The sequence below is a fragment of the Spea bombifrons genome, chromosome 5 (assembly GCF_027358695.1).
Source record: "Spea bombifrons isolate aSpeBom1 chromosome 5, aSpeBom1.2.pri, whole genome shotgun sequence".
Lineage (NCBI taxonomy): Eukaryota > Metazoa > Chordata > Amphibia > Anura > Pelobatidae > Spea > Spea bombifrons.
This window is the reverse complement of record NC_071091.1, coordinates 27855330-27871225: the sequence shown is the minus strand read 5'-3', so window position 1 is coordinate 27871225 and position 15896 is coordinate 27855330. Positions and strand designations below refer to the sequence as shown.

Sequence of the window (15896 nt, the reverse complement as noted above, 5' to 3'; positions counted from 1 at the left end):
CTTGATATGTAAGTATCAGCCTGTACTTGTTAGCATTGAGGATGCCATTAATTATGACAAAACCTTAACTTCATTTACAGAAATGTAGCCCCAAACTTGCAAGGAGCTGCCTCCGTGCTTCATTGTTGCCTACAAACACTAATTCTTGTACCAGCCCTTCAGTGAACAAACTGCCTTCTGCTAAAGCCAAATATTTCACATTTGGAGTCATCAGTCCAGAGCACCTGTTGCCATTTTTATACACCCCAGTTGTTTTCGTGAATGGTTGAGTCGCATTGGATTTGTTTAAAAATTGGATGTATGCTTTTGGCCACAAGTTTCCCATGAAGACCACTTCTGACCAGACTTCACAGTAGATAGGTGTGATGAACTGTTAGCACTGCTGGACTGCAAAGGTAAGTAAGCATAATGTGTCAATTCATCAGCTTCACTAAGTTTCCTTGGTCGTCCACTGCGTCTACCCCTGCTTGTCCATTCTAAGGCTTTGTGTGCTGCATAAGAAACCACTCTGCTAAAAGACACCTAGCTATTGAAATGTAAACTAAACACACTAAAGACTCACATACTTGTTGAAATCTACTGGATGCTGGCTAGTTCTTTTTTTTTAATTAAATAAGCAAAGGCCAGGGCCCTTCACTAGCCATTTACAATGTATAAATCCAACCGATCTTACAATTTGCCATAACACTTACAAATACACACACAAACGTGGCTTGGTACAAACACAAGCTAACATATTTAGCTTGCAAAATGAATGAAATGTTTTCCCACTGATAAGCCCCTGGATATACATTTACATAAAAGCAATCTTTCATAGGATCACTAGGCCTAGAGTAGGCTTCATTATTCTATGTATTTTTGGTCTTTAACCCTTTTAACGCCAGATGCATGTATTGAAACAGATGAACTGTAATGGTTAAACATTGCACTGCTGTTGTAGTATTAGCTGCTAGATAATATATTTAGTTATTCGTATATAGCTGTGAAAAGGCTATCACTTATTATCACTTATAATCCGTTGCCTGATATGTATATATATATATATGTGTGTGTGTGTGTAACAGTGATCACAATGAAGGCACCAGTAATTTTAGAACAATTGTCCATGATGTAGAATGAAGGCTTAAAGTTCAATACGACAGTATAATCAATGCTTTCACCGTGATGTGAGCATAAAGGAAAATCTAACATTGTTACCTATAAAGCAGAATGTAAAACGAGCTCTTTTAAATTAACATTTATATCTCTGTGGTTCAAAGTAATATCACTTACAAGCCAACTAACCTTTATAAAATACTAATTATTCAGACTTATTTAACAAAATGTTACAATTCAAAAAAGGGAATCTTTATTTACACAACTGAAATGTACCTGACACCCAAATAAAATGTGTGTAGTGCATACGTATTTCTTGCTGAATTACAAAAATAAATTGAAAAATGAAGAAAATGAGTTATCAAGTAGCTTTGATGTTGGTAAGAAACATCTCTCAGGGGCTCCTTTACATATTTGGTAGACTGGGCTACTAGTTAGGCTATGAAATTCCCGGCAAAATTATATCGTCCGAAAAGTGAATGCGCAATGTCTTGTGTGCCCATACACATATGATCTGTATGAACGTGAATTTGTTCAGATGGCCGTATCCTGGGTACAGCTAGCTGAAAAAAATGCCAACCTTTGAAAAAGAGTGGAAAGCGGCGCTTTCTGCCCAGGGAAAACTGCTGCGGGGAAAAGCTCGTTCCCGACAGCCTAACATATATGCCATATGACGACAGGAAATGTCCATACCGGTAATTACTTTTATGCAAGTTTCCACTGAAGCAATAATAAGAAGTTTAGCATTGTATTAAAATATTATAGGCAAAATGTGGTAAAAAGCATCCTAAGAATGAGTGCAGTTTTAATAATACAAAAGGGCATCAGTGTTACAATTATTATGTTTTGTTTTTTTTTTCAAAGTGAATGGCAACTGCTTGCACGTATAAAACACAAAGGGTTAATCCAACAGCAGAAAATTTTTATTAGAACCTGCAGAACAGCGCTTAGAAAAACCTTCAGCTATTCTCCTTGGTAGTAAAAGATAAATGAACCCATACCGCACTGAAGTCAGCAGCAAGATCTATCACCAAAAGCTCAGGAAAACAATCACCTACACAATTAGATCAGCCGAGAGATAACACTGCTCTGCCGAGGCTATATAAATTGTCAGTCTCTATATATAGATATATAAGTTCCACTATGCAACAAGTTAACCTTTATGAAACTGACAATCAAGGGGAGAATGGGAACTACAGATCATTCTAGCAAGGCAGTGAATGGGGTGTAACATATTAAACAATGGGAACCGGGTCAAATTCCCTTAACTAAGGTCATCATTTTTCCTGCTAAAATTAGATTAGAATGATAGATTGTTGTACAGTGCATAGTTACTTATGATCCCAGATGGCACTGATATCCGTGGGAACTCTCAGGTTTTGACCTGGAGTCTCCAAGCGAAGTGCTGCTTCCTTGGGTCTCCAGGTCAGTCTTTTCTCTCTCCAGAACATGGGAATGGTGCTTCACTATGCTCACTCTGTGCCCAAGTCCACTCCAACTCAATGCTACGTGGGACTAGTCCTTTCAATGTCGACAGCCTTGCTCCTTCATGAAGCTACTTCCTCCAGGTAGCCTGCTCTCTTAAGTTCTCATCACGAAAATAGGCGCCCTTTTCCCTTTAATCTTCAGTATTTCCATTACGCCATCTGCATGCGCAAAAAGGTTTCCAACTGTGTCCTGTCATTTTGAGTGTAGGGTTCATTGCAATCCACTGTTATTAGAAAGTCAAGGTGCTTGAAGTAATGAAGCACGGGTTCAGCCGTAATTCTACTGTGTCAAATGAGGAACCGCATCCAGCTGTTTGCATACTAAGAGCTCTTCCTTTTTAGATGTGATCAATGCACAGAGAAACACCACTCCATTCTCAAGCCAATTTCATCCACATCAGACATGGTGTTTTGTACTTGTCCTGCAGCGCCTCGGAGATATAATGTATATGGATAGTTTTATTGTTGGATTACTGCTCTTCAAATGGAAATGGAAATACCAATGTAATAATGCTAATTATTTTTTATTACTGTTAATAAGAGGTTTTAACATATACAGAAAGACCATAGGCAGTCAACAGATAGATAGTGGCCTTACATACACATATTCTTGTTTTTGTTGGATAGCTAGTCAGATAAACAGACCAGATATGGTCCCTCATGTGATCTATAATTTATAAGGTATTGAACTTTTAAAGTATTGCACATAAATGTCAGCTAACTGTACCAAATGCAGTTTTTTTTTAGCAATCCGCATATATGAGAAAGCTCTAACTGGAATGAGGATCTCTAACCACAGAGATCATTAATAATAATAATATTTAAAGGGCCCATTAAAGATGGTTGTCATCATTCATTTTCTCACATATGCTATGGAATGCCTGACGTGCCCCTTATGGAACTGGATGACAGGCTCTTCCATGTATGCTTTAAAACATTATAATAATTCCTGGAAACGGAAAAGTGCTAAATTATTCGAAATATTACTGAAGGTTTCCTCTGCTACATGGTTCAACTGTTTTTTTGGAGAGAGTGAGCGAGCGAGAGCGAGCAAGGGAGACAAGCTGCATCTTTAAATGCATTTGATGCATGAAGTGTCCCTTTACATCAAATTGGAGTTTTGATCATCCATGAGAAGTAGTTAGGTACTACAAAGAACTAAGTATCTGCATTAGATCAATAGTATATTTTATTCAAGGGATGCTTTTCAAAGCCTTCCTCTTGGCTCACTTGGACATCCCTTAACCCTAAACAACATAAGACAGCCAGAAGCCACCTAAGCATATCCATAAGAGATGGAGTAAACAGTCAGGGCCGGACTAGGGATGAAGCATGTGCTGTGCAGCCGCTGGCCACATGTCAGGTTTTTAATACTCATGCAGCATGTGGCCCATGTATACAGCTGGGGGCCGCACAAAGTTCACCCTGAAGCTGTGGTATCAGTAAGCATGCAGCCTTACCGGCCACCAGCTCACCAGTGTGCCACTTGGCTAGTCTGGGTCTGCGCTAAATGCTCCTTGATTTGTATCGTAGGGAACTTTTGGAAAAAAAAACCCGTATGTGGAATCTGCCAATAACCCCCTATTTAAAGCTTATGAGATTTTGCAATACAAAGTCGTGTTATTTTAAGAGAACGGTGCAGATATTTTACACGGTAATTTGTAGAGTGCTTTTTGTTATTGTCTATCATCATGTTATTGTCTATCCAGGAAAAAGGAGAAAATAGAACGTAATCATTTTAGATCTGACAAAGCTTTTCACTTTTCTTCCCGGGTTTCAATAGTCTTGCCGTTATCAGCTGTTGTACCACTTTTGTACCTTGCTACTGACATGTAGTAAGAAAGCGCAAAGAGTATCTATATCTCCAGGCTTTAAGGGAATATTAGTTTTTTTAAATGAAAAATGTAAATAGGAAAACACTTTGAAAAGATCCCATCTTCTGTCAGTTACCACATGTGTCGTCTTCAGGAGAAAGATTTAATAAAAAGCATATTTCTCATTTGACACTGGGACTCGATCCGTCTTATGATATAGCCAAAAGACAGCGGAATACACTATAACTGCAGGGCTTTCCTGCACCAAAACAGCAGAAAAAAAACATAAGCTCTGTGTTCTATAAACGCTAAAGTATCTCAGACATGGGTACATGGTTCTAAACCACACAAAAAAACGAACATTAAACGGAATAAGATTTAAAAGGAGGTATTTGGAACAGAAGTGAAGTCTGTTCAGGAAGGACCAAGCATGTCTTTGAATGGCTACAAGCTGAAACATTTCATCTCATGTTAGTAACTAATGAGCCTTAACTAACAGTCCTACTCACAGGAACACTCTCCAGGATCCCTTACACTCCGGCGAGACTTTGTTTGATGATGATGACGATGATGACTGGCTAAGGCATTGTGGGTAACGTAATCCAGTAAATGCAGTAATTGCTAGCTATTCATCTTATGGCCAATGACCAGCAATGGTACCTTTAATATAAGCTGCTTATATGTAAAAGGGCTTGGGCAGGATTTGAGCTGCTGCTAGAGGTGCAACATCAGTAATTGTGTGGCGTGGCCCTATACACCACTGGTCCCAGATAGGAAGTCTAGGTCTGGCATCTGATTGGTTAAAACAAAAGAGCCAATTATAATGAAACCTCTCAGTCTGATTCATTTATCGATATTCCACCCCAACTCACGTCAGTTGCTTTTGTTGGTAAAATAGAACTCCCGCATAATAATAATAATAAGCCAGCTCCGTACGGTATAAGTGTGCAAGAATGTATCTCGGTGAGTTCTTTTATATACAGGCAATTGACGTGTAGGCCGAACTGCCCCTTTAAATACCCTTTCACAGTCCTCGGCTTTCTCCCAGCAGCTTGCACACCGTTCTTCCCCTCCTACACATCACAGTGCGTAAGAGAATTTGAAAAACACAACCCCGAAAGATCACACACAGAACACAACAATACACACATCAATCACAGCTCAGAGTTCCTCTGTTCTTCCCATAAGCAGCTATTTTATATGGAACGACTCTATTATAATACACGTCTTATACACATGCTTTTAATATTACGATATTTAATTGCATACAGCTGTGCCTCAAACAACATTTCAGAACAGCTTTGGACTCGAGTTTTGGATAAATATCAACCGTTTCTACTCGTATAAAATTTTCTCCATTAAAGACATTTTCAAAACAACATATTTGAAGGCATTCTGAACTTGAATATTTTAATAATTTTTTTTTTTTTTTTTTAAAGAGTTGACTTCCTGGAAGCTTTAGAACTGGCATGTTCGTGACTGACTGAGCTGTTCTTGCCAAACGTACTCATAAAGACCAAAAGTGCTGTGTGAAATCATATCTGTGCAAAGCCAACTGCGTTCAGGCCACTTCCAGGATGACCTGAAATGAACTGCTGCATTTCCCTCTCTGGCTCCTATCAGCTTTGAGCGAACGTGTAGTCAAACAGCTATTTGCCTGATAATGCCTTCCGACCCCTTGTTACACTAAAAAAAAAAAGATCTTATTATTGTTACAAAGTATAGTACATCCGGCATTAGGAAAGGATTTGTTATTAACGTCATTCTAATGTTTACTCACTCATTTCTGAGACGCAGACGCGGAAGCAAATGTTATCACTAAGGTCTGCCTTACAACTATTGGCTATTTTTCAAACGTACCTTTTTTTAAAATTTGCACGTAAATACAATAAAGACGACATTAAAGGGACACCCCAGGCATCACATTGAATTCATGTAGTGTCCCTTTTGGAAACGTATGGGGGATTCTGTACCTTCTCTTTGAATGTGATATGCTTACCGCCAGGCAACTCCAGCACTGGCGGGGGCTCTGTTAAGACCCCTATGTGCGTGCGTGAAAAATGCGCCTACTGATTTCAATGGGATCCCTTTCCTGCCACTGGCAAGAATTGTCAAGACCACAGAGGAAGAGAGCATCTGCAGCGGCAGAGCTGTAGCTTCTACCTAAGGAAGGCTCATTTTTGTTAGTGAGGCTTTCAGGGACAGTAGACGTTCCCTTTAAAGAATCTACCATGCCCAATGCTAATGATTAATTCTAGTATGTTCTAAAACAAAAGATCGTTCAGGAGTTATGCTATAACAATGCTATAACATCGCTTAAGATGTGCAACTGTATATAACCTGTACTGTAACTTTAAAATAAAGGTATATTCTAGAAAAAAATAAAAATAAGAATTAGAATATAAACTAGCATTAGCAAAATATACGTGCTAATTAATTCAAGAATTATCCACTATGTTTAATAAAAAAGAGACTTTTTTGTTTTCCGTGTTTAGATTGTATACATCATAATATTTTGTGTCCAGAGCAACTTTGGATAAACTCCCAACCAACAATTCCGAACAAACATACAAACGCGATACAAATGAAATCAATATTTATTGCTGCTCGGCTGTGCTTCTGTATGTATCGAGTATTAACACAGGAAGATTATCAGATTTTGGCATAAGACCAGACTGCAGATGGTTTGGAAACGTAGCCCGAAATCAGTGTGTGGCTGATGAATGACTTCTTAACACCTGACCATTACTTCACACCAGACACCCAACGCAGCCTGCGAACACCAGGAACAGAAACTATGTCAGCCGCCTTGCTTTTTTGGAATTCTTTTGACAAGGACTTGCGTACATCCAGATGGCCAAATGTGGAAAATGCAGTAAACCATCTATGCAGGGAGGTGATTGGAAAATCTGTATTCACACAGCATTAGTCGGGGGACTGTGATTACAAATTGGTGCAAACGTGTAGAAGAAGAAAAAAAAAAATCTTGAACATATTATATCACAGACAGGATCTAAGGTTCCCAGTAACTGGAAACGTATACATAATTTAAAGAAGAAAAAAATTCCTTTCGCCTAAGTGGTTAATCCGCATTCCTAATTAGTAGTAGACTTGTTCACGTCTCCTTTACTAGACCGTAAGAGGACCTCATTCACTATAAAGAGTAGTCGGAAGGAGCCAATTGAGGAAAGAAAAAAAAGGATAATAAAAATGACTATAATTTAAAAAAGGCATTTCAAGTTTTTCTATTGAGACTGCTTCATGTAGGTCATAGACAATTACTGAATCTAATTTCTCATGATTCTTCTGATTATCCTTTCCACAAATCTCAGGGGTTATTTTCAACCGTCATTAGCAGGAGAGGATAATTTATGTATTTCTGGAAACAAGGAGGAAAAAATCAATTCATATGAAACTGCTTTCCTGTAAGAACTGCTTTACAATTTGAATCTAACTTATAGGACTGAAAGGCTATGACAGCGTATTTTTAAATTTAGAAATAGAACGTTCATATTGCTATCGATAAAACAATAACCAAAATTATATCTTAAGCTATTCTTTTCATAGAAAGTTTGCAAAATACCAATAAATAAAATGAAATCATGAGCTGATTTTCTTAATTTTAACTCTTATTTTTTAATCCTTATTTTAGTGACATATGACGTCCATGTTGGGTTAACAGAAAAGTTTTCCACTCTAAGTGTTAAGTTTCAAATGTCAACAGTTGAACGACCTTTGTATTATTGAAGAATGGCTTTAATGTCTCCTAAACATGTCTCAAAACATGTGAATCTCGTACTCTGAATAACGATTATCGCTGTCATATAACCAGTGTCTTGCGTAGTAACTGTTATCGATATAAAGAGTGGCCGACTCTGAAGACAGAGACAGGATGATAATCGGGTTACATATTTGGATAGATGCAGACATCCAGTTAAGGCCTGCATTAACCCTTGCAAGGAGATACGATCCATTTGGCAATGTTAGGATTTTTTTCTATTACTGTAAATCATTAGATCACCGTGGAAAGAGGAATGTAACACAATACAGCCCTAAATGGTGGTCATCAATAATTCAGGCTTGTCCTCTCGTTTATATCTTTTAAAAATCAAGCATTATGCGAAGAATCTGGCCACCGCCTCATCCATTTGAGTGGGCACATCTTGCGTGTACTGCTGAATTAGTAGCATGAACAATGGAGAAGAAATAAATGTTTGGCCATGAATGATAAATGACCTGAACTTTGTCCAACTTCCCTCCTAAGCCTTCTGAGATGGCTTGCCATGGCCAATGGGTGAAATCCTCATTTCTTTAGTGTTAAAATCACGCAACATCTGGACTTCTACATAGATGATTGTGATAATAATTAATTAATGAGCATTGTGTCTGGGCTCACAGTCTGAGCTTTTTTTTTTTTTGCTTATCATACACATGTAGGAGGAAAAAAAAAAAAAAAAAGCAGATTATTGTAATGTATTTTAAGGCACAATTTTCTGGCGCTCATTCTTGATTATTTCCCATATCGGCTTTCGTCATATTGTATAGCATAGTGATGATGGATTCCAAATGCCCCAGAAGCTGTAGGTTTGATTGAGATTAACAGGATCCAGATGCTGTCTGTCTGTACTGGCTCATGGCATTTTCAGACACAGCCACACAAAAAAAAAAGATACTTTAGGTTTTACCTAATGGAAATCATATTTTCCTTTTTTTTTTTTTTTACAATTTTAGATAATATGTTTATTTTATTTTGAATCGTATTTCATACACAACAGACTGTCACACGCATATGTCTGTGACTCAGTGTTATACCATTTGTTTCAAATTTCTTAACTAAATATACCAAGATTACGCCCTGTTCATAATTTCTATTTCTGCGTAGATATCTAGTTGGGGTGATTAAATACCTCCATTTCTGTTAACCGATTGTATTTAAGACAAAAGAAAGTGTTCTGCTCCTTTGACTTTCCAACCCACTAATTAACAAAAGCTTTTGAAATTGACCTTGACATTGCAAACAATAGGAGAACGAGAACTAGGTGATAAAGTAGGGTTTAACGGAGTGCTATCCTGAAACGTTCCGGGGCAATAATGCCCGTTAAAAGGGCATCTGACTAAGCACTTTTTTGGAAGAAGTAGTAGCCCAGCAGAATGTGTATTTTAATTCCCCAATTTTCATATACTGGACACATCCCGGACAGTAAACAGATCCTATGGTTGGCCTTGACCTATATCACTATAATGGTGATCAGGAACCGAGACCTCCTCGCAGCATTTTCTATTTATTACTTATTAAAGTGTGTCTATTACCCTCTGTTTTCTATACACTTAACAAAAAAAAAGTCACAACAAAGCAAATGGTGTTGACTCTCACAGGTTTCTACATTTTCAGCTGAAAAGTTTGCGATCGCACAAATCCATTGAAACTAAAAAAAAAAAGCATTTTTCTGCCCAGAGTGTACAAATCTCACCAAAGTACAACTGTACAGTTACACCCCACAATATGCATCTTATACCAAGGCAATATTGGCAAACAGTACACAAACCTAACATTATTAGAGTTATACCGTGTTAAGCGTAGAAAGAAAAAGAGGACATTTGGTAAAAACGATACCTTTAATGGGTATAATAGATTGCAAGCTTTCAAGGCAATCTAGGGATAAGATACCTGACGACGTCTGAAGATTGTCTTGAAAGCTTACAATCTATTTTAATTCAGTTAGCCAACACAGGTATCATCTTTACCAAATTTGCTCCAAATCTAACAGAGAACACAACTATAATCCCACAGACAAATAGCAGTGGATTAAATTACTGGGTTTTTCTTCTCTTATAGAAAGACAAAAGACATTTAGAGGGGGGAAGGGGCACAAATCCATATTGCTTGACCTTCCTTTATCTGTTGTGCCTGCTTTGCCTATCAAGCTTTAACCTGCAGGATGCTGATCTGAATGAAAAGCATGATTAATAAAAGAGAAAGTCAGCCTCCCAAACATCATCCACTTAAGAGCATAATCATATAATACAGCCAGTGCTGAACAAGTTTCTGCAGAAGATGGTCCATACCTTGGTTTGGAGGTAATGAGGGTAGTAGTAGGTGTACTGTGGGTACATTGGCTGCTGTTCCAAGCGTTTGCCCATGTAGCTGGTTATCTCTGATGCAGGAACCACGTTGACAAGGGTACAATTACCCCAGGCCTCTTAATTTTATCCTCTGAAACCACTATCCCAGCACTGATAGAGATTATTAGACTTCTTTGCCTTTTTATGTTGTTGTTGTTGTTTTTGTTAACAGATCACAAATTCCAAGGAAACCATCTATCCCTTAAGAAAGAAAAAAAAAAAGCCAAAGCACACACAGAAGATCTCACTTGTCCACCTTTTGTTTAATCTCCTTATTGTTATTGTACGTTTGTAGCAAACAAAAAAAAAACAAAGCTGTTGTTTTGTAAAACAATCACAATCCAGATTGTGTTGGAAATTTTAAAGTCCAGTTCTGGGAAATCAGTACACACAGTAACTCAGTAATTTCTGCTTGCTTGCTTGCTTTTTTCCTTCTCTCTCTCTTCTTCTTCTCTCAATTTTTTTTTCTTTGATCTCCTCGAATTAAAAAAAAAAAGAAAAAGAAAGAAAGGGAGGAGGGAGGGAAAAAATTAAAAAATAATAATAATAATAATAAAAAAACCTTCAGCCTAGTTGCTTCTTTCTCCCTTACGGAGTGACATGGTATTTAGGGCTTGTCTTGTCTTCCATTCAAACCCCCTCCTTCCAGCATGTGGGAGGAACAACAGTGAGACTATCCCTCCAGAGGCAGACGCAGTAGAAGGCTGCAGTATTTTCCTCTAAGAAGAAATAGCCTGTCTCAGCTATGCTGCAAGCAAAGTACAGATTCCCCTCTGCTGGCTGTACCTCTGAGCCAAGAACACATTTGACTTGTCTTGTGTTATTCTAGGTCTTCAGCAGACTTTGAGAAGAGTGATGGGTCCTGTCTGCATCTGGATCTCCAGGAGGACAGTGTTTACTCTAGAAAAAGAACCGTGCTTTAAGGGTGATGGGAAGTTTATGCCAGTGCATTGACTATTTAGGTCAGGCATAAAAAAAAAGAAGGAGAAATAGTGTTTTTAATAAGTATTAAAACAATAAATAAAACTCTGCTATTAAGATATGCAAGGATGCTCCTGTGGCAGGGATGTAGTGATAATTGTATCAGAAGGTACCCCTCTATTCATGGAAATTAAGTGTTTTTTATTTGGAAATGAAGTGTTAATTTATTTATTTATAATTAAATTAAGTATAAACACTTGTAAGTGCCTTATACACTTCAAATGCTTATATATTATGATTATTATTATTATCATTTCATATTCAAAGACATAGTCATATATTTGTTAATATAATTTTCATAGTAGTTTTCTTGAAATAGTTAATACATGAATTTACATTACAATCCTATATAACAGAATAGTATCTTTAAAGGGAACACTCCAGCCACCATATGCTCTGTGATGCATATAACAGCTGTGTGGTCCCTTTAAATTTTCTTAGTGCCCCCCCTCCCAGCACCACACCCTTGCAAATGCAGGATCCCCTATATGAATTTGCCCCTTCCCTCAACCCCCAGTTATTTTATGCAGGAGATGTGTTTTGGACCAACACGTCGCTTTGCTTATGATATACTTACTGCGTGTCAGCTGTTCATTGGGGTCTGATCACCCATGCGCATGCGCAGAAAGTGCTCCCATATATTTCGGCGGCTAGAATCATCAGACCACAAGGGAGGGCGGCAGCTGTAAGGCTGCAGTTTTGACCTCAGCTAAGTGCTTTTTGGTTTCTAAAGAATGCGTATTAAAGTACTCTCTTTTGGGGTTACTGAAGAATACATGTTATATGAAGAGTACTCACAGTGTAGTTTAATATGCATTCTTTTTTAGTAGTGTTGAAAGGGACAGTAAAAAGTCCCTTTAAAGCAGAGATGGTATTATTCCTGAACATGCAGTTTCCTTTGTTAAGCACAGGTGCAAAAAGAAACTGTTAGCCTGAGCGGAACAATGTGAATTTTACTATATCATTGGAAAGCAGTAGGATACTGCCAGGTTGCAGAGGAAAACAAATTAGCAGCAGCAAAAGAGAGGAAGTGATAGCATTTTATAGATCGTTGTTCAGACCTCACCTAATGAACGGCTCTGGAAATTATGGGCTATTTGTACTCAAACCGCTGCCTTTAATGGGGGAGATACGCCTTAGATATGCCTGTTGAAGAATACTTTAAAGTATACGGTCTGCTTTATTTGGGTTAATGTGAATTAAGTGGTGATGATGTATGAAGGAACTGCGTCTGGTATATCTGATGATCCAAAAATTTATTTTGCGTAAACTGTCATTTGGACACCCAGGCTACCGTCATACAGTAACACACACATACACTTACTCGCACCCTCCAGCACCATACACTAACACTCATATACTCACTCTAACACCATACACTTACAAATACATACATACATTTACACACACACACATGCTCTCATCCTCTCCCATCATCACAGCAGGTCGCACAACTCTCCCTCCCCTCTTAGCTTGCTCGTAAGCCCTGTCTTCACTCCAGCTTTCACACTCTGTGCTAGCTGCTGCGATCCTGGTGCCCTAGTACGTGTGGTTAGGTGACCTCACCAGGCGTCTCTGTTACCGGGGTGCCATGCTACCTACCTTAGCATGCCCCTGCCTTTCTTTAAAGAAACAATTAAACATTAAATAATATGCACTTCAATGCATATGATACATTCAATACATTTTTGTGGTGTTCCTGGTGCAAATGCATGTGGGGGATTTAGCCCCTTCCCTGCCCCCAGCTTTTTTTGTGTGCAGGAGTTGTGTTCTGCTGAACGCATCTCCCTACATGGGATATACTTACCACTGGTAAGCTCCACTGCTGCAAGCAGGGGTCTGTTCAAAACCCCGTGCACATGCATGGTGTCACAATTGGACAGGTCATACAAAATATCTATGGTTAAGCAGTAACAAGGGATCTCGCATGAAGAGAAAATGTACCGTATATACTGGCTGCACCAGTGCTGCGTTGGCACTGTGGCTAGCTGAAGCTTAGCGTATTTAGCACTTGTCCTGAAAAGGAGAGTGAGTTATTACAACAGCCCACCCCAAGCATCAGACAGCATCAATGTTGAGGTGAAAACACACCAGTATTTAAACAGTACAAGAAGGTAATTTACATACAATAGACACAGCAAACCACACATAGTTCTCCATCAGGCTCTCCTTTGCACACCGCTCAGTATTTGCACTCAGCCCACCTTAGCCCAGTAGGGGGCCACTATTGTAGTCTGTGGAGGTATGGTAAACACGAGCGGTTCCATGATTTCTGGCTGAAACCATGTATCAGATCCTGGTGCAAATACTGGCCGTGTAGGTCTCTGTCCTGTTAACTCCTGACTTGATGGAGAGGAAAACACCACACATAAGCCCCCTCCCAAAATGCTGTTGCCCCAAATCTGCGTCCGAGCATCATAGTCTTTAGAGTCTTATAAAGGGAGTGCTCCTAATCTCAGCTTGTTACCTGTATAAAAGACACCTGTCCACAGAAGCAATCAATCTATCAGATTCCAAGCTCTCCACCATGGCCAAGACAAAAGAGCTGTCCAAGGATGTCAGGGACAAGATTGTAGACCTACACAAGGCTGGAATGGGCTACAAATGGAAGAAACATAAAATAACTATCAATCTCCCTCTGTCTGGGGCTCAATGCAAGATCTCACTTTGTGGAGTTTCAATGATCATGAGAACGGTGAGGAATCAGCCCAGAAGTACGCGGGAGGATCTTGTCAATGCTCTCAAGGCAGCCTGGACCATAGTCACCAAGAAAACAATTGGTAACACACTACACTGTGAAGGACTGAAATCCTGCAGCACCCACAAGGTCTGCCAATGAACATCTGAATGATTAAGAGGAAAACTGGGAGAAACTGTTGTGGTCAAAATTACCCAAAACACATGGCCAAGGCAACAAAGGAGTGGCTCAAGAAGAAGCACATTAAGTTCTGGGGTGGCCTAGCCAGTCTTCAGAAAATCTGTGGAGGAAGCTGAAGGCTCGAGTTGCCGAACGTCAGCCTCAAAATCTTAATGACTTGGAGAGGATCTGCAAAGAGGAGTGGGACAAAACCCCTCCTGAGATGTGTACAAACCTGGTGGCCAACTACAAGAAACGTCTGACCTCTATGAATGCCAACAAGGGTTTTGCCACGAAGTACTAAGTAATTTTTTGCAAAGGGGCCAAATACTTATTTCACAGAGTAAAATGCAAATCAATTTATAACTTATTTGACATGCGTTACTCTGTCTCTCACTGTTCAAATAAACCTACCATTAAAATAACAGTGAGAGACAGAGTAACAAACGTACAATATCAGCAGTGGATCAAGTAATTTTTTCCTTCATCAATTCTACACAACTCCAGATTATACCCCATTTCTACAAATAAAATCCTCAGTTATTTAATTACCCCACCATCACACATGGGTAGGAATTGAGACATTTTGTTTTTTAAAAATGTAATTTTGTTTTAATCATGTTTTTGTTTCTTTAATGTAGTGATGGGTTATTTTGCAAGTTACAGGTGAGGACATGTAGCTTTACGTAGAACTCACATACCTGTAACTCAAAAACTTTAATTTTGAAGGCACTTGCATGCACTTGCAAACAACTTGCAGATTAATGAGTCTTAGTACTCATGGGAATATGAACTTAGTTGAGCTTTGCCAGTTGAGGCAACCCTTAGAGGTTATTGAATAACCCCAGTGTGCGGTATATGTAAATTCTGACTGACCACTCAACTTCTTAGTGACACATAAAAAGTCTCAGTACAGCCATGCTCCCTTGCCATATGTTTGGATGCACCGTGAAAGATGCTAACCAAATCTTGGAGCAAGTAAATGCTTAACAAGATAATCTCCTTTGTGTAAGGTACCTCGATGTAAGTAACATGGTTTATATATTTTTTTCTTTTTTTTTAGTGAGAGTAAAAAGTGCAATCATTACATAGTGATTTCAAAAACAGGTTGTGCACAGTGTTGAATTGAGGTTTTAGCCACATTGCCCCTAGACACATATGCATATGCAACAGTGCCCGCTGGTGTCTTGCAGTAGTTCTGGACTTCCTAACATCTTAAAATAAATTAGTAGCATTTCTAAATGAAAAGCAACTCATTTTTCTGTAACACAGGGACATTTTGCTTTTTTAGGGACATTTTGCACGACTGCCCCTTTAAGAGGCAAAGTCTGATATATATATATATATATATATATATATATATATATACATATACATATATATAAATAAATATATATTTAATGTTAAACGATCAAGCTGGTGACTATGACTAATCAATATATTAGCCCTAGAGAAAAAAGAATATGAAAAAGAGACCTCAGAGGTCCCAATGAGGTATATAACTTTAAATGTTTTATATGCTGGCCTAATAAAAGGTAT

At 38.6% G+C, this 15896-nt stretch overlaps 1 protein-coding gene across 1 annotated transcript in view; it reads right to left on the bottom strand.

Annotated features, from left to right (window-relative positions):
- The window catches only part of RBMS3 (RNA binding motif single stranded interacting protein 3), a 233661-nt gene extending 222534 nt beyond the window's left edge, over positions 1-11127 (bottom strand). Inside the window, exon 1 of the mRNA XM_053467792.1 lies at positions 10463-11127. Within this exon, the coding sequence (XP_053323767.1) occupies positions 10463-10537 (75 nt within the window). The 5' untranslated portion in view covers positions 10538-11127. The remainder of the gene's footprint in view (positions 1-10462) is intronic.
- Between the last annotated feature and the right edge of the window lie 4769 nt (positions 11128-15896).